Source organism: Solea solea, chromosome 13 (genome assembly GCF_958295425.1).
Source record: "Solea solea chromosome 13, fSolSol10.1, whole genome shotgun sequence".
Taxonomy (NCBI): Eukaryota; Metazoa; Chordata; class Actinopteri; order Pleuronectiformes; family Soleidae; genus Solea; species Solea solea.
The window spans coordinates 7,833,060-7,852,510 of NC_081146.1; the positions used below are offsets into that span (position 1 = coordinate 7,833,060).

Below are 19,451 nucleotides of genomic sequence, written 5' to 3' on the forward strand. Positions count from 1 at the left end.
CTGACAATATCAGCATATGCCATAAAATCCGCTCGGCAATCTGTCCAACATTTCACTTTAAAACAAAAATGTTTACTTCATGATGGTGCAAGAGGAAACGTCTGCAGATTTTCTAAAGTATTTGTTCCAAATTTCATGGCTATCCATCCGGCAATTATGTAAATAGACCAACAACAAAAAAAAAACAAGGACAAAACTGTAAATCTGCTTGTGGTGCGAAAACAAAAGCCAGGCATCAGCAAATACAGTGACAAAAACGATTTTAAGCCAACTCATCATAGGCCAAACTGTTTGTTTGTAACATTCACTCTAGACTTAAGTATAAGTGTGACACTTTTATAATGTATAGTGAGTCATAGATCAACAAACACATCTGTATACAATAAAAAAAATGTTTTATAAGTGACAGCACATGGGTCTAGTAGTGCTTCACCTGCAGATACTTGAGAAGATGCTCAGTGAGCAGGTACATGCTGCAGTTAAGGTGTGTAATGTAGCATTATGAAAGAATGCAAACCTCTAACCAGTGTTGAAACTGTATATAACTAAGTACAAATACTTTGTCACTGAATGTTGTTCAAATGCATGCATTTGTACTTTATTTTGTTTTTTATATTTATATTTTCCTTTTACTCCACTACATCTTCCTCTATCCGTCTTTGTTACTCATCACTACCAAATAAAATCATGGTCTGTATTTATATAGAGTTGTTCTAGTCTTGATGAGCTGCTTTACACTACAGTTTTCACCCATTCACACACTGGTTAAGTGTCAACTCACAATACTTAAGTACAGTAAATGTCATATACTGTACTTTAAGATTTTACTTAAGTAATATTATAAAAAAAAAATGACTTCAACTCCTACCAAAGTCATATTCTGGTAAGATACTTGTACTTTTACTCGAGTATCACTTTTAGGTACTTGATACAAGACTGACTCCTCCAAAGCTGCACAATTGGTGAAGTAATCACCACTAAAATCTAACTATTCTTACTTTTGGCTACAACCTACTACAACTTTTTTGAAGTTATATTCAAGATTCAGGATTCTTTATTATCATTCCAACACACATTAGAACATGAGGCTCGAACGAAATTCCAGTCTCTCCAGAACCCGGTCAGCCCAAACAATAAAAGAACAGTTTAAACTTAAAATCTAAAAATCTAAAAATTCAAGTAAGGTGCTGTGTAAGAATTAAGAGAATAGAATAATACAATTTCAATTTAAATGACTGTACTGATATATATCTCAAAGTGACAGATACATGCCGCCAAAAATCCCTCAAATGAAAAAGTGACATAGATATATATTAAAGTACGATCCTGTGGTTTACAAAGATTGTACTCCATGTTGTCAAACACTCTTTTAGTGATTGTCAGATTGTGGCCCCGCTGTTGTACCTGTTGTATCTCATGGCAGTAGCTTTGTTGACAGCTGTTTGTACATACATTATTTTGTAATACGGCAAAATAAACAGTCAGTACAACAGGGACATTTTTTATATTATGGCTGACGAGGCTAAATTGAAAATACTACTCATTACACTCACACTTTCTGCAGTCATACAGCACGCCATGCTGACGCTATAAGATATAAGGCTTCATCCATGATGACACACCTTTGATTGCTGTTATAAATTTGCAAAGACTCCACAGGTTCTCAGGTTAAGTTTTTAAGCCATTTCTCTCCCCACTGACCCTTCATGTTGTCCCTTCTTCCCCTCTCTCATTTATTTCCATTGGCGAGCATCGATTGCACTGTTGAAGCCCTTCTGTCTGGACTAATATTTCACTTTCTTCCACTCGTCCATTCATCCCTCCGTTGTGCTTCACTCCTCTCACTCGATCATCCGTCCTAACACTCGACTGCAGAGACAGTGTGAATGCAGCTGTGTGTGTGTATGTGTGTGTGTGTGTGTGTGAGAGACCCTGGTTGAGATAGTCTTTGTGCACATTTGTGTTTGTATTATTTGAGTTCAGTGATAATCAGGCGATAGTAATTATAGTGAAATCAAACACATGTATTTTGGCCATGTTTGATATAATAAGAGAATTTTTTGGGCAAGAAAGAAATGATAAGACTTTGTTGTTTACAAAGTGTAATTTCAATAATACACAACTGCACTCAATGTTGGCAAACAAGACTGTGGCCCCCACAGTGTGGTTTTTCATATTATGTCTGACGATGCTAAATTGAAAATATTACTCATTTCACTCACACTTTCTGCAGTCATACAGCAGTCCATGCTGAAGATATACAGTAAGAGACTCTATAAGGCCTCATCCATGATGACGCACACAAACAAAACAACAACTAACAACTGTGAACCTTACGAGATGGAGGAGTGTACAGTATTGACACTGCGGGGAAACTGAGCACTCTCTGGAGTTTCTGTAGTTGTTGGTATTTGCTCTGCGTTCTGCTTTAGTCAAACGGGCATTATCAATACAACTATTTATAAAGGCACTACACTGATTGGCTGGCAATGTTCCTGCCATCATCTTCTTCACTGATGGGAAACATACAGTAATACTTCAGGGCTGGAGACAAGACTGCACTGAACCGTGCATCATTCTCATGGCTCTTCCAAATTTCCAGTGTTAATGCAGCTCATGATGATCGTCACCTCTGCCCAAGACAGTTTCTGTTTTTGTCTTTGATCTGCATGTGAGTTACAAGAGTGCCGTCTTTACTTATTCAGTATTATAATCTTACAACACATAACTAATGCCTTCTCATTAATACCCATGATTTATTACTCACTCACCACACTAATGATTCATCGGTTCTTCGCTCATGCATTCTTCGCTGTCCACATGTTCTTTACAAGTTTGCTTTCTCATTAGACGAGACAGCTCTACTTGGTTGTGGCAGCACTTACAGAGTGCAATGCCAAAGTGGAATCTATTATACATTAAACCATACTATACTTTTACATTACCTTGTTTCAACTCTCTCTCTCTCTCATCTTTTATTCCTCGATGTAATATTTTCATAAAAAACCTTTCAGGGACAGGTGTTGCAAATCAGAATCCACTATGAAAACTATGATATGTACCGTTTTCAGTTCGCCTACGTGCAGAATCTGTCCCTGTGAAATATAGACATAATGACATGTTTGTGAGGACAGAGATTTCAAAGGTTTCAAGAATGAAATGAATGATTGGAAGAATGCTCACATCCACCATTAATATCAAGTCACCAGTGGCAAACTACTTCTTTTCTCCACTTACACCTACTACACACACACACACAGCCTCCAACCTTAAGGTGAGGACATGTTTCCATCTGCTGATTGTTTAGTGGCACTGCAGCTGTTAGGAGACAGACTCAATTTTAACAGCACCCCGAGCAAAGAATCTCTCGCCTGTCACCGCTTCTTCCGAGGTGTAATCCAAAGATTTACAACGGATTAAGAATCGGAACCAGAGGTGCAGCAAGAGCGTCTTTTATAAAATAAACATCTATAATCCACATCGAAATGTCCCATATGATTCAGCCAACTCGTTCCCCAGACGACACGGCTGCACGCCCTGTGCTTCAGAAAAACACACAACACAACGCAACAAGAATCCAATCCGAGAAAAACCACAGACACATGACTCCACTCAAACATCACTACTTGTTTTATTGTGTCCAACTCTCCAAACTGGATTGGTAAAAAAAACAGCGATTAAAACATCAGGAAAAATTATAGAAAACTATTTAGATGGTTTACAAAATATATACATTAAACCTATACAAATACACACACACACATATATATATATATATATACTGTATATATCATCATACTCAAACAAACACTGGGATCCAAAAGTCTGAGTCCAGCAGCAAAAAGCATACATGTTCTTCTTTTCAGCCTCTTTGTCAAACAAAGGTAAAAAAACATAATGGAATTGTTTTACTGAGATTAAAAATGAGTCTACGTTTAATTCACATCACAGCTGCTGGATAACGCACATCTAACTTCCTGATCATTTATATGAAAGGTAATTTTAACTACAGCAATGAGAACTAATAAAACTTCAACCAGAGCGGTGTCACTCTGGTCTACAGAGGAACATCATCACATAAAAGCATTTAAAAGATTCATCTGCTGGTAAAATAATAGCTCTACATGCTATGTTTTGGCTACACCAAAACAAACCCTTATGTTTGACCGTTTAGTGTCATGGAGTGCTAACTTGAATGGCTTTTTTTCTCTGTAGTTACCAGACCACAAGCTCAACGGAAATCTGAGGGACTCAGGCTTTTGGACCCCACTGTACATCTGTGTACATGTATTTGTATAAACTTGACGTATATATTGCATCATCTATGTACATGTAACCAAAACAAGAGAAAAAGAAACTTCATACTCTCCTTAAACAACAAAAACGTCCTCACCTAGCAGTCCCAGGTGAGGTGTAAACAACTGGCCATGCAAGAGAACCTGAAAGTCTTCATTTATTTCTTGGATCGAGACGTTAAAAGAAAAAAACGCCGGTCAGTGGAGACTTTCCGTGACTTTCTACCATGGCCAAATGTTTAGGAGGAAAACAAGGAGACGTACTCAAAAACACACAATCAACGACAACAATACATTTTGTACTGCTTTGGGATCTTGACATCAGTATTTCCTGCATATACAAGCATCAAAAGCAGAGAGAAACCATAGGACTAAAGGTAGGGCTGCACTTACCTACAGTATGCTGTGCTAATGGAAACCATAGCAACACTATGTGGATGGCTGAGCAGCTAAACGGTGTACAGTAAGGTTCATTCTTACAGCGTGTTTAATTTAGAAAGGGGCCGGTTTGAAGCCTTCAAATGTAAAAGCTCAGAACCGGAAAAGTTGAACAGTGAATGTTTTTATTCACGTTGTTCTTGTGTAAAGCTGTTAACGTACAAGAGTAAACACCAATTTCCAATTGTACTCATGATGACATCCAAGTGGGATGAGTGCTATTTAAAAAAGTAAAAAGAAAATCCTTGGTTCCTTCTGCTCTTCCGTTGTCATGAAGCAGCAGCCGGATGACATAGAACGCAGACGGCCGAAAAAACCATCAGCACTTCATGACAGGGGACTGTAGAGGAACGATCACAACTGCAAATACTGCTACAATGGTCCATAGGCTGAACTGACGACCAACAGTTGTCAAAGCAGTGGTCAAAACAAGACAAACTGAAACGACAGTGTAACGCCAACGTACAGTTATAATCCGCATAAAGGACGAGGACAAATGCAGTAAAGCCGACGGGTTCACTCTTGCTAGGTCTGTTTTGTAGCAGCCTTTGCTGTGATGATTTACTGACTTCAAACCAATTCCTATTTCATGAAGTGCATATATTTTCTCTCCCGGCCTCAGTGTGTCTGCTGTGATCCCATTCATCCATCAGGCTCTGCTCTTGCCGTTTCCCTCTCAATTCACCGCGTACGTTTCCACATCACTCCCTGCACAGCTTTTAACTATGTTCAAATCCGACGATACAGCTCTGGCCACTGGCTACGCATAGTTTAATTGTCCTTTTCTTCTTTCTCTTCCAATCACTCCCGTCTGGCAGGAGGCTGTGGTCCATCAGGACCGAAACCTCGCTCCACAAGAACAGTTTCTTCCCCACTGGACTGCTTAACAAAGCATACTCCCCACGTTACATTAACGAACCCACATCACGCAATCCCTGTCAATGCATGACCACTGGAATGCCATTGTAAAGAAACGAAGAAAATATTCCCATTTAAGAAGCTGAAACAATCAGAAATCTTGTTTTAATCATGAAAAAAAAAGCCTCAAACCGATTAATTGATGATCAAAATAGTTGCCGATTAATTTAGTAATCTATTAATCGAGTAATTGTTTCAGCTCTATATTGCTCTGTTCTACGCCTCTTCCTGCTTGATCTCCACTGGTGCTCCGTTTCTACTGCCGACATATTCCATAGGAAGACTGGCTCCATTTTTCCAGGTTCCATCTCCTGACTCAAAGTTCTTCTCTTCCAGCGGTTTGCTGATCCAGGCGCCGTAACCGTGGGCACTGAGACCTTCAAAGAAGTGTTGCTTTGTGAGCTGGAAGGATGTGGCAGACATCTTGGCCTGGGTGTATGAGGACATGGTGAGCAGGTCTGTGCGGCCGCACCGCTGACACACGGAGCGGAACAGAGAGAACAAGTTGGATTTGGACACGCGGGAAATGCCCAGTTTGTTCCTGCAAGGCAGACGATAGGATTCTTTAGTCAACTGTGATAGTTTGTCTGGTCTAAATAATAAAGGGTTTCACATTTAGGGGCGATTCACATGCAGGGTCATTTGTGTGAACGTGCAACACAGTTGCATCTGTTCTCAAACTGGTCTTTCTCGACTCTGAAATAAACTCCATCATCCAGACTAAGCTCCTGAATTAGTTGAGATGCACACAGACGAGCCAGTTAAATTTTTGTCACACATGCAGCAAACCTGTGAGGGAAAAGCAGTGTTGACAACCCATCGTCTTTGTTTTGATTATTCGTCTTAGTGTAATGTGTTAATGAATTCTGTGAGGCTGGTCATCTCAACAGCTAACTTGTTTTGGTTGCTTAGTAATGGCAGATGTGACAGGAGCGTGAAAACACCTTTGGCTTCTTCTGTGTGTTTTTCATGCATTTTTCAGTGCTGCATGTGAACCAACTCTTACCCTACTTCACTAACTGCTACCAACTGTTGGAATGCAGGAAATCTGAGTTTATGCATAATAAAAACAAAATGCTGCCAAGGAGTTTCCTACATACCCGTCCAGTTTGCCTTTGGTCCCATCCAGCACCTCCACACTGTTCTGGTCTGGAAAACTCCAGTTCACACTGGACTCCTTGGTCTTGCCTGTGTGACGTGTGGAGTCGTACACACTCACTCTTCCCACCTTAAATCCAACCAGGTGGTACGGGAGAAAAGACGAGAGGGAGGGAGGGAGGGGGAGAGAGAGAGAGAGAGAGAGAGAGAGAGAGAGAGAGAGAGAGAGAGAGAGAGAGAGAGAGAGAGAGAGAGAGAGAGCATAAGTTAGACGTCAACGTGAGTTCAACTATTGTAAACAGAGTGTGTTAAATTTGTTGTTTTGGGTGCAATGCCAGCATCACAGTGTGTCTTTTGGCGGTTTGTCGTTCCACTGATGCGTAACTGAAAGCAATCCATGTCTACCAAAATGGGATAGAACGGGGAAGCGTTTGAAAGCCAGAGGTGCACTATACACACACCTCAGGTGGAAGTCAAATTTAATGATGAGCGATGAAGAATCTGTTGTACTGGCACGGAATATTTGTGTCTATATTTGGAGACAATCGTCTCCCGCTGCTGAACCTTTTAGTGCTTTACCTCAGGGTGGTTTAGCATAAAGGGAGAAGGAAGACTCTGGAAGAATGCTTCACCGTCTCTGGCAAGCCGACAGCAAACCGCACGTGTCAGGTGACCGTGGCTGTACAGATAACCTGTAACGGAACAGGACAACACGTTGTAAAACAGGAATGTGAGACAAGAAGTGTCAAGTAAACCCGGACATTCATTTCATTGAACAGATGTCAACTCTCAATTTGGTTACATTGTCTCTTCTCCATCTGTGTATAACAATGACAGTGCAACAGCAGCTGTTTTACCGAGTGTAATGGACTTCAGGTAGATGGGATGCATAAAATGGCTGAGCAATGCCCCCTGCAGGCCGAGCACGTTCCAGCGGAGGATCTTATCACTGCAGCTCATGGTCCGCAACCTCTCCCCGTGCTGGATGCCGTCCCACGTGGGCACGATGGCACTCGACTCCACTGGGATGGTGCCCTCACCTGGTGCAGACAAGAAACCTCTTGATGCGATGCGTTTGTACACATTGTTTATGAAGGCAGGTGTTTATGTTTCATCTCTTACCATTCTCCACTTTGGTGCGAAGCTTGCCCTGCTTTGCATTCTCAAATAGAGGCTGGTGGCCTGCAACTTCGTCCCCAGTCTCACTGCAGGACTTATCAAACAGAGCCCCATCCCCACAAGGTGCTGTGCTGTGGACACACACACACACACACACACACACACACACACACACACACACACACACACACAAAAAAAAGACAAAACATAAGATATTAATATGACACACAGCAAAATGACTGATCCATGCAAGGAATTGTCTCACAAGAATGTGAGACAAGCAAAAAAGAAAATATGCGGTATTCCCACCTGATGTAAAGGTGAAAGGTGATGTCAGGTTTGAGCCGCAGTTTGTTTTCGTCCCCGAGCTCAAATATACAGTCGCCTGCGCCGTCATAGTACTTGAGCAGCTCACTGTAGAGAAACCTGGGAGGAAAGGAGACAGCGAGTTAGACCTAAAAATAATGTCGTGCAGACTGGGACTGGGCAAAGATATTTTTAGACCAGGTGAGAAACTATGATAAAGGAGTAAGATCTATTTCTACCGAAGAAATCCCCTTCTGGAGATGATTTCGGCGTGGCAGTCATTAACAGTCTCTCCTTTAAGACTCAGTTCCTCCCCTTTAACACAACGATTTCCTGACAGACAAAAAAAAGACAAAAAATAAACAAAAAAACACAGACATTTGAATGTCAATTACACAACAATGCAGCAGTGACCTTGGTTTGTTTGTTTTCTGACAGTGCATGACTCAGAAGTCCATAAACACATCTCACAGACAGATGCAGTAACAGCACATTTTCATTTGTTGCCCACACAATTATGTTTACTCTCTGTTTCATAAAAAAACAATAAACAATGGACGTACCCGTCCCGAGGCTGACAACAGTGCCCAGGCCCTCCCCCTTCCTCATCACGACAGTGGCCAGGATCTTACGTCCCAATAGGCTGTGCTGGATACGTGTGGTCAGGGCGTTGAAACGCTGGTAACTCAACATTGCTATCTGGTCATGCAAAGTGCTGCCACTCACTGGAAGCTAGAGGAACAAATACAGGATCGGTTAGAATAGGCAAAGGCATTTGACAGAAAGATTTGTTATTATTTGCCATCCAATGACAAACGGACACTAAAGAAAGGTTGTCGAGTGTGAACATATGAATAAAATTGCCTTATTATACAACTTGGTGAATATGAGGTTCCATTATCTGTTATTTATGGAAAGCAGACACTGTTTTCATCATATAAAAGACCATGGATTACTCCACTGAGGGAGGTTAACAGAAACATACTGCTGCACAGTCTGGAAACCTAAACACCATTTGGACAGACTCAAAAATTGGATTTATGATTGAAGGTTTACATTTCACTGGTTATGAAGAGAAAATCGTGGACAAAAAAACTACAGCACAGAAGAAGCAAGTGAAGCTCACTGACAGATGGATGACAGGTTGAAACAGGTTGATGTGGTCGCAGCTGCAATCCCCTTAAACCAGTTCATTTAACAAAAACACCACCATAATTCTATACAGTTCATTCAAACACAAAATCAATAAAATCTTTTTCAATATTTTGTGTCACTGTTTTTAATACGTAGCCATGTAATAAGTGAGATGTACAACGAGCGGGTTATTATAATGAAAAACAAAATCTCCCTCAGTGCGATTCAAGAGTGGCATCACCCGGTCGCCCTCCCCACATAATAACCAGGTCACTGCATATGACTACAGTTTCGCTGTAGGCAAATCTTTTGGTGAAGATAATGAAGGTCAACAAAACCTCCTAACCTGCCACTATTTATCTTATTTCATCATGTGCTCCCATGACTGTATATGAATGTGGACACAGTCTTCCAGTTGCAAGCCAACTCCTCTATTGAAGCCTGAAGATTTGTGACTTTTTCTCACCTCAGTTGGGATAAGCTCTCCAGTGCGTGCTGCCCTCTCAGCTTCTCCTATAAGAACCCGGAGAGCAGCATCTGCTGCTTCTTGTTTTCCCTGCTTCTTGTTGGACGCACAGACTGGAGGAAACCACCTTCCACCGAGCTTGGCCTGGTAGGTGAACCTGAGCAGGAGAGGCAAAGAGAAAGGTGATCAGAGAAGATTTTGATGGGTTTGAACCAAGGATCCAATTGAAAACATAAATATACTGAATATAGGTAGAAAGGTTCTTAGATAAGACAGATCATAGCATGGTCAGGGAGGAAAAAAGGGGAAGACATCTAGCAAAGGTCTCCAAGGCCTACATGTGGGCGCTAGCTCGCCTTAGTGTATGGTCGGTGAGCCATGGGGCATCCTACAGTGAACATATTTTTCAAAGCATGTTTACCCAGTCACTTTTTTTTCTTGAGCATGTGAAGTACATGTTAAATGTGTGGTTGTCTGTGCATTCAGGCAACAAGAACATACTTAGGATCATGTGGTGGACCAGACTGACCCACCAGGCGGATCTCAGCAGCAAAGCCCCGGGCTCTGGCGTACTCCAAAAGACCTGACACTGCGTTGTTGTTCAGGTAATTGATGAGGTCCCCAACCCCTGCTTCATGAGCTGCTCGCAACTCATCTGCTGTGAGAGGGGGCAAGGGGGGGCATGTGGTACCAGCACAACTTCCATCACCATCACTAGAAGAGCCTAGGGGCAACTGAGGCTGGAAAAGAGAAATGGCAGAGGTGGGAGAAGAAACAGAGAAGTGAATGTCACGAGGCAAAGGTAGCAGGAAAGTGTCATAGATGTTACATGGCAATGTCTCTCTCCCAGTGTTGTTTCTCCAAAATCATTTCAGATAACTCCAGTCATTCTCTGCTTTTCACTCCAGACCTTGTTGAGCTGTAATCTCCCGTCAGCCATCAATTCTTTGACGGCCTCCTCTGCTGCCAGCTGGCGGGCAGCCTTCTTACTTGGAGCCGAGGCTTCAGCAAACAAGTTCTCTCCAACTTTTACCCTATAAACGAACCTAAACACAGGAGAGGGAAGGCAAAAGGTGTGGACAGAGTAAAAGAGAGAGAGAATTCAGCTGGTTTGCAACTGAATTTGAGATGATGCTGCACTAAAGAGAGTTACTATTCCAGACTGAAGACTTCTTAAATTTAGATAAATAAGCAGATGTGCCAGGGTGACTGTAACACTAGAGCCTGTGGTGCATAAAGAACCAGAGGCATTGGGCATTTTTAGAATGAAGGAAAACACATTTGTACTGTATCTGTCAGCCATTCAGCTGCCTAAAGGGATGGATCTTAGATCACATGGTACTCCTGTCTTTGTCAGCTGACCACAGCACTGCACTGAGGACAGAATGAACAGAAATGACTGATCAACTGCTTCCCTGAGGAGAAAATATATGACCACAGACAAACTTTATTTACGGTGGCAGGAAAAAGTATCCGACTCCTTTGTAATTACCTGGTTGTCCGCATGAACCGTTCATAAAATCTCTGATCCCATCTTTATTTAAGTAACAAGTGCAGACAAACACAACACGATTAAGCTAATAACAAAAAACAGTGTGGGGACAGCAATATTAAAAGGAACAGATTCCAAGAAAGATGACGTAGGCAGTACCGTGGGTCATGTGGTGGGCCTGCCTGCCCAGTCATGATGAATTCAATTGGGTTTCCACTGCGTTGGCTGTATTCCATCAGGACCGACACTGGATTTTTGCCACCAGGGAGAGAGCGAGAGATTGGCTGGCGAGGTCCCTCCACCATTTCCTCACTATTGGACTCAAATATTTCCCCCATGCTCTCAACTGCACCCTGGTACACATGAAGAAAGACATAAAATACAATTCATTAAAGCATGTTTTTGGAGGCAATATTTAAAATAATGTTTATCAGCTTTTACTTGTACTGCAGTATTTTTGTTGGGATCTGCACACGACTTGTATTTACAGACTAACATGAACAACGGCACATTTTTTGAAATAAAATATGAAGGTGAAAACTGGGTTACAACATACTTAATATACCTAAAACCTAAAGGTATTCACAAATTTACACGACTAACACTGGTGTCTGGTAGCGGATCGATGGGTTTTTCCAATGTGTCAGTGGGTTCTTCTTCCTTGGTGCTGGGTTCTCCCTGCATCTCTCCAATAAGAATTTGCAGAGTGGCTGCGGCAGCATCCTTTTTTGCAACCTTCTTACTGGAAGCTTCTGCGACAGGGAACAGCCTCTCGTTCAACATTACCTGCATACGGAATCTGACGGAAACATACAGATATGAGACACAGCGCTCTGTCCAAAACATGATTAAAGACGCAGTTACAATTATCTGACTCCACTGTGTTGCATAACAAGCGAGATGATTTCCATTCTTAATGAGAAACATCTTATCTTCCAACTGAGGCCAGTTTTTTTCTCACTGAATTTGAATGAATGGTTTTTGTTTTACAGACAGCAACAACTTCAAAAGCTTAGGTTTGTGAAAACTTTAATGGTAGAAAGATTGCTATGGCACTAAAAATGTATCTCAGAACCCAGGTTGCGATTTCATTTATTAAACGTATAATTACACTGTATTTCATTTGGATCAGATCCGTTCAGCAGGGTTAGTATTGGCTCTTGTGCAACCCTAATAAATTTGACACTGCAGCAGGAACAGGCCAACAATAATCCTAGATAACCTTTCATTCTAACACCTGCACCAAGGGAGAATATCGTGTCACTAACCTTGGGTCGTGAGCAGGCCCCGACTGGTCCAGTAGCTGAAACTCACAGTTTTGGCCCAGGTATTGGGCATATTCCATGAGGCCACTGACTGGGTTTTTGAGTCTCACTTCTTGTAACTTAGCCCACAGGTTCAGGGGAGGCGGGGCAGCCAGCGATACAGCGACAGTTCCTACAGCATTGGCCTCTGCTGCCCGTTTTTCAGCGTCCGTCTCCCTGCGAATGGCATTGAGGAATTCTGGGATGTCGTCGGTGGCCCATTCTGTTTCATTAATGGCTTTGACGCGGTTTGAGGGAGGCTGGAACGAGGAGTCAGCCTGACGAGGTAAAGCAAAGAGATAAAATGATAAATACAATGAACTCTTAGGTTATTAAACCCAGCGAAATGTGAGGTACAATGATAGCCTGCATAATCTGGAGATTTTCAATGTTGTTGTTCAACAATTTTGAAGACGGTTTATATATTATTATTTTTTTCTGAGGCACAGATTTGTTTGTCCTTAAAAGGGAATTATTTCACCTACTGCTTTAATGTGACTTTGCTTTAACATCCAGGCCGCTGGTAAAGCAACTGGCTCAGGGCCTACCACAGGTGGTAGTGGTGAGGATGGCAGGAAATTGGACCCTCCAACTATCTCCTCTTTAATAACTTCCACCTCCATGCGACTCTTCTCAGCTTGGGTGCTTTGCGTGGCTTTGAGGTTCCTCTCCATCCTCTCTCTGCGGTGGGTGGAGAGCTCCCAGGTGGGAGGGTTGACATCAGAATTCTTAGAAACATCCCCTTGCTTCTCTAGAGCATAAAGGGTTGGATTGACATGCTTGGAATTCCTAAGACCAAGATTTTTGGCTATGACGAGAGCGGATGCCTCCTTTGAATTCAGAAGGTACTGAAGAACTTGTTCCTTCTGGTCTGTCATTATGGGAATCTGACTTTCTTGATCAGGGGAGTTGGTAGAGCTGGGATGTTTTTTCTCTCTGTGCTGACCCTTTGAAAGAGTCTGGAATCCGTCAGATTCTGATGACTCTAAAGAAGAGCTGTAGGAAAAACTGGATTCTGTGTCAGAGTCCTCCTCTTTGGCCTGTTCCCTGTTTTCTGCTGCTTCTGTTTTTAGCTCAGCCTTGAATTTAGGTATTAGAGGTTGTTCTAAACTGACAGACTGGCCACAAAGTGGACTTTGAAGTAAAGAGTTTTGATTGCCCTGGCATGTGAGAGGTTCTCTGTAAAGAGTCCACTCAGGGGGGAGAAGTCCTTGCTTAGAGGCTTTCTGTGAGCTTTCTAAAGAGTAGAGGGCCTTGTTAACAATTTTTTTGGGCAGACGCAGCTTTTTGGCTAACAATTTTGCAGATATGCTCTCATTTGGCCTCAAAGCAGCCAAAGCCCTGTGTACCTGGTCCTGGTGGGCAGGAGTGAGAGTGATGTTAATCTTACTGAAGCTTGAAGATGTCGAGCTACTGGGCTGTCTGCCAAAGCTCTCTCCTTTGTTCGGTCTGTCCCGATGAAGAGACAAACTCTGAAATCTGTCAGACAAAGAGTCAGTCTGGTTGCGCCACTGTCTGCCAGAGTACTGGTTGTAGCTTTGATCATGTAACTGGTTTAGATTCGGGTGACGAGAGCCTTGGGGGCCTCTGGTGGGTCCTACAATGGGTGGATAAACAAAACTCTGGTCTTGGCTATATCTTCCTCTATTCCATGGGCTGTTGGTTGGGTTTGGATAGCTAATGTGCCCTGACTGGGACTGATATGAGGAACTGGTTGGCCTGCCTCCTCCTCCTCGTGGACTGGCTCTGAATTGAGGAGCCTCAGAGATGTGTCCTAGCAGAAACTCCACCTGTTTGGACTGAAAAGAATGGGGAATGAGACCAGGACTGTGATTTTGATTATGTGACCTGTCAAATGCTACAGATTGATGGTCCGCTTTAATGTGGCTTGGAATGGGTGGGGCGGAGGGAATGACAGAGGTAAATGGGTGCTGTGTGGACGCTACAGGATTGTTGTAGTAATTTGAAGATTGGGTCTGCTGTGGGACAGCTCTAGGGTAGAGTGAGGCCAGGCCAGGCCTGGTATTCTCCTCAACCTGCAAGTGGGGTGCTGGATATCTGTGGTACTGTTCTTTCGGAGGCCCTCCTCTACCTCTGCTCATATCGCAGGGGGTGAGTGTGAAGGGGGCCGGAGCAGCTGGCTGTGCAGCTTCCGTGTGAGTTTATGTCCTTTGGCAAAAACAGCTCACCCTGATGGAAAGTCAGGGCAGGCCAGCTGCACAATGAGAGCACCTAAAAAGGCACACAGAAAAAAGGAAAGGGTCAGAAGAATACCAGAAAATGCAGTTGGTAATGCAGAGTCATCTTGCTGTGTGCCTGTCTATGTTGAAATCAGCTGGAAAATGTAGTTGGAGATAGCAACTGTGCATAATGATTTATTATTATCATAATTTTTATTATAATGACAGAAACCCACTTTTAAAATATCCTTCCACTCAGGTATGTCTGACACACATACATTGTAAATTTGTGGCGTGGGAGCTGAGAAAGAAGAAAGTAAAGCAAAAGTAATAAGATAATAACTGGGAAAGGAAAGGATCTTGTGTCATTATACAACTTAGTTGCACAACAAAATTACCAGGTCAGATGGAGGGTTGATTGGAGCCGCTGCGACTGAGCACACTGCCACAAGGGACCAACCTGACCTAATGTGTTTTAGCTACCTTGTCTGCCTTAAAAAGTATGAGAATAGTTGCACACAAACAAACAAAATGCTGACTCAGCATTACAACTAATTAGTAAACACAAATATGTTATAAATATGTAAGAAATAAGTGAATGGTGAAGACAGCCGAGACTGTGAGGGACACCATCAATCCAGCCAAAAACACACATTCAAGTGTGTGAAATGCTGGTGAACCGAAAGCCAGCTCAAGTGTCTTCACAAGTCACTGAATCTATACCAGCTTCAAGGATATGGTTGTTAACATTACCCTTCACCTCTTGCCTTTCTGAAGTGCAGTAAACGGAGGGAAGAAAAAAAATACCAGAATGTTCTGAATTTTTTTTTGCAGGTGATAAACGTTGACATGCACCACTGCTGTCTATGCTGTCGAGTATTTTCAGATTATAACCTTACAAAACTTGAAGGATACTGCAGGGTGACATACTGTCTCTTCCAGCCATAATGAAACTTAATCCCAGGGTAAAAGGACGGCGATTAATTATGCAGTCTTTCGTCCTGCTTGTGACCATCTCATTTTATTTCTGTCACAATAGATTATTGCTGGATCTAGATCCATGGAGTTGGACACACCGATGCCCCAAAAGGAACAGATTCAAGGACAGAAGAACATAAAGGACTGCATGACATGTTTTCCTGAGGAGGGCGGCATTACACCACTCAGTGCACAGCCTGCTAGAAATTATTTTTAGAAGAGGAAGGTTAAATAGGTAGGAGTATGTTAGTATACTTATCAATGAAGTTCTGACCAGGGCTGGGCATTTCTCGCAAAATGCAATTCGAATATTCAATAAGATTATTTGCTGAATATTCAAATATTTACTTCACTCCAGCACACAAATTGAGAGATAGTGAAATGGATGCATGTCGTTGAGCAGCTTCAAGATGCATTCAAGAAACAAACATTCATCACTGCTGCAAAGACACATGCAGTCCACTGAATAAATGTTTAATGCTGCTGCCACCTTGTGATATAAATACATGACAAATTAGGTTGTAAATGGAGTAGAAATATTTATTTTTAATCAATGCAATGATAAGCATTTTTCAGTTCTGTAACTTTTTCAGATTGTATAGTTAAACTGATCCCTGATATCCTCCTATGGTACAACAAACATTGATTAAGACTCAAGTTTCATATCGGACAACACTCAATAATGTCTATATCAGAGAGACTGACAACAACTAGACATTCAAACAGAGTCAGGTTTCATCCCCTCTGGTCCAGTCAGCACCACATAGACCTTAATGAGAACACAGTGGTGTATCATTGTAATATGGACAGACAGGTCCAGTAGCCTGGGGGACAAACGGGGCTGGAGCTGACTTTTCTTGACACTGATGTAAGGCAACAGTTGACAACCAAAATCGCAACTCTGACTTTTCCCAAATCCACTAATATTATGCTGCACTGCTACGAGCCTGGGCAGAGGCATGGGGAAGACAACTGATGGCAAATCATCTCTTTTATTTACACACAGTATGCTGTCATATCATTAAACAGTCAACTACTGTGATGTTCAAAGTGACCCCTTCATCTGTCACTGAGATCTTTGAATTATTTAGCACAGTAGGAATTAATCCTGGTACAAATGCAACACACCAATTAAACTGGCAGCACATAGATCAGTGCGCTCACCGTGTACTGTGGATCTCACCTTTATGCACTTCAAACCAAAGTGTCCGCGGTGTAACAAGTGGGAAGTGGTAATTCTCAGACAACGTAGGAAAAAAAGCAGAAGCTTAGAATGACTATTATCCACAGAACCTAAACTGTCTAATGAAATAAAATAATTCAAATAAAGAAAGCGAATATCCGACGCGCAGCGTTTTCCGCTTTGGATGAGCAACGTCTCCGTTTCCAAAACAATTAATAGCCAGAGAGCTGTCGCTACCTTTTATAAACTCCACGCACAACTGTTTACAGTGATGTGTTGCTGAATCATTACACCACAGTTAGGGAAAATTCACTCATCACCTCGTGTAAGAAAACGGAATATGGGGTCAATACAGTTTCGCTTTCCTTTCGGGGGAAAGGACAGGTTTCTAGTTTCTATTGGGACCACGTGACTTGCAGACGCGCATCATGGGCGGGCAGAGTCACAGACATACGTACAGACATGTTTGTTAAGTTTGATAAAACATCGCTCTGTTGTGCTTTGTAAAGCGTGTTGTCTGTGCGGAGCTACAGCGACATCCTCGCTCACACGTGCTGTATATACAGATGTTGAGACCAGGCTGCCTCAACAACAACTGACGTAGACTATTGTATTTTGTTTGTAATGTAATACAGTTAAAGTGTCACTGGGAAAAGCCCACATCTCACAACAGCAATAGTATTATGACATAAAGGGGAAAACATTACTACAATGTGTGTTAAATACGAGAATTACCTGAGCACGTGCAAAGACATTGTTCTTTGACTAACTAACTATCTAACAAACAAAAAAGCAAGTCTTCTTCATTCACCCATTAATGTCACACTTTGTGGAATATGTAGAAAAGATGGAGGAAGCGATGCAACATTAAGGGTATTAACAGTCATAAAACACCAAAAGAAGATAAAGAAGAAAATAAATTATAATTCACAAAGTGTCCCCGTTTCTGCAGGTAGCATACATGTTCATGACTGTTAACTGTTACACTGAACAGTTAAATAAAACTATATAAAACACTGGGCATATGTGATGGGATGAGATGGTGATTCTAATGTGATAGGTTTATTCTGTTTTGCGACTCATTTAAAGAGAGTGAGACTGGGTTATTCAACATTAAAGTGAACTCCTGTCTGATAATAAGGCCTTTGTGTGCTCTGACGAAATATAAAGTTACAGCCTACAGTCTTAGAGGCAGAATAAACCCGACATGAATGAAACAGTACAGACAAACGTGTTCAGACTTTTTAAATTTAAAGGACAAGATGTGGCGCCGGACAAAGTCCCTCCTACAGCTAACGTTAGCCAGCAACGTGCTAGCTCTGCACTGGCACTGCACCACTTCTCCGTTTCCACACAAGCGCCTGCAGCACAGTCCCTTAAAGGTCTGCTAACGCCACACACACATGCACTTCTCTTCACCAGAACCACACACATCATGCAGACCATTCACAGGCTGAAATATTCACCTTCTACTCGCGGTTTTCAGCTCCGTGGGATCCTGTTAGTGTGGTTATGTTTTAATGCGGTGAGAGGAACGATCGGCAGAAGTGACGCCATACGCCGGCGACGCACACAAACAGCAACCCGTCGCATATGAGTGACGCAATGTCAGCGGCAAGGTTCCGATACTTGCTGTTTTACCGACGGCTGTGTCCTTCATATTACTCACTATGGAGCCCGTTTACGCCACTTGAGTAATAAAAATACATTAGTAAGTCATAATTATGACGTATATGACATGTATTACTTATTATAAACAATTACTAACTTATAATAATGAGATAGTAAGTCAGTAAGTAAGTCATTATTACGAGAAAGTATATGAGATACCTCCTTACAATTCTGACTTATTATCTCATAATAATGAGATACTTTCTCATTATTATGACTGAATGTGGATAATTTTTGGCAGAAACAACATAACTTTCTGCTTCCCCCTTTATTCAGGAAATAAATCATGAAATAATCAAGTTTCGAGCCCCTAGTGTTGAACTTTGTGTCACAAAAGAAGAATCAAAGTCCATATCACTTGAATCTGACTCAGAGTCCAAGAAATCAAGGTTTAATTTGATGTAAAATCAGTAAAAGCAGACTCATGCAATAGCTTAATTTCATTTTAGTAACTGAATGCACCTGAACAAATGTGTCGGCCTTTGCTTAATAGTAATGTTACTGTTTTTATCCTTACATTATTACAAAAACATCTTATTAAATAAATTAAGTACTTCAATAGAAGTTGTCTTTTTGTCTCCTTAAAATGAACCCTGTATTGGTAGTATTTCCATGTTGTCTCCATTGTTTCTATAATTTTTTGTATGACATGAAGTCATTGTAGATGTACTTTTCATTGAACCATTTACCCCATTACAACATACTGTAAGTGTTCCATTCAGTAGTTTGATTCTAATATTCATTCATTGGTATCATATTAGTTTAGCAACACAGTTTGACTTTAATGTTATAAAAAGGAATAATATAACATTCCCACCATACTCCGGTGTAAACAGATTTCAAATTTGGGGCTTATAGCAAGTTTAGTA

At 41.7% G+C, this 19,451-nt stretch overlaps 1 protein-coding gene across 2 annotated transcripts; it reads right to left on the bottom strand.

Annotated features, from left to right (window-relative positions):
* Positions 1-3,607: 3,607 nt before the first annotated feature.
* On the bottom strand, positions 3,608-18,489 carry adar (adenosine deaminase RNA specific). 2 transcript variants are annotated; one of them, XM_058647196.1, is made up of 16 exons: positions 18,378-18,489; positions 13,056-14,802; positions 12,535-12,848; positions 11,870-12,065; positions 11,426-11,619; positions 10,685-10,820; positions 10,276-10,514; positions 9,775-9,931; positions 8,738-8,906; positions 8,414-8,507; positions 8,178-8,294; positions 7,872-7,999; positions 7,607-7,789; positions 7,329-7,441; positions 6,752-6,879; positions 3,608-6,192 (listed from the first exon to the last, which is right to left on the bottom strand). In XM_058647196.1, exons 2-16 carry the CDS (start codon positions 14,670-14,672, stop codon positions 5,868-5,870), a joined length of 4,110 nt encoding a protein of 1,369 aa, XP_058503179.1. In that variant the 5' UTR covers positions 14,673-14,802; positions 18,378-18,489; the 3' UTR covers positions 3,608-5,867. The 2 variants fall into 2 exon arrangements, with proteins under 2 accessions (XP_058503179.1, XP_058503180.1); XM_058647197.1 differs by lacking the exon at positions 18,378-18,489 and adding an exon at positions 16,912-17,248.
* Positions 18,490-19,451: the final 962 nt, after the last annotated feature.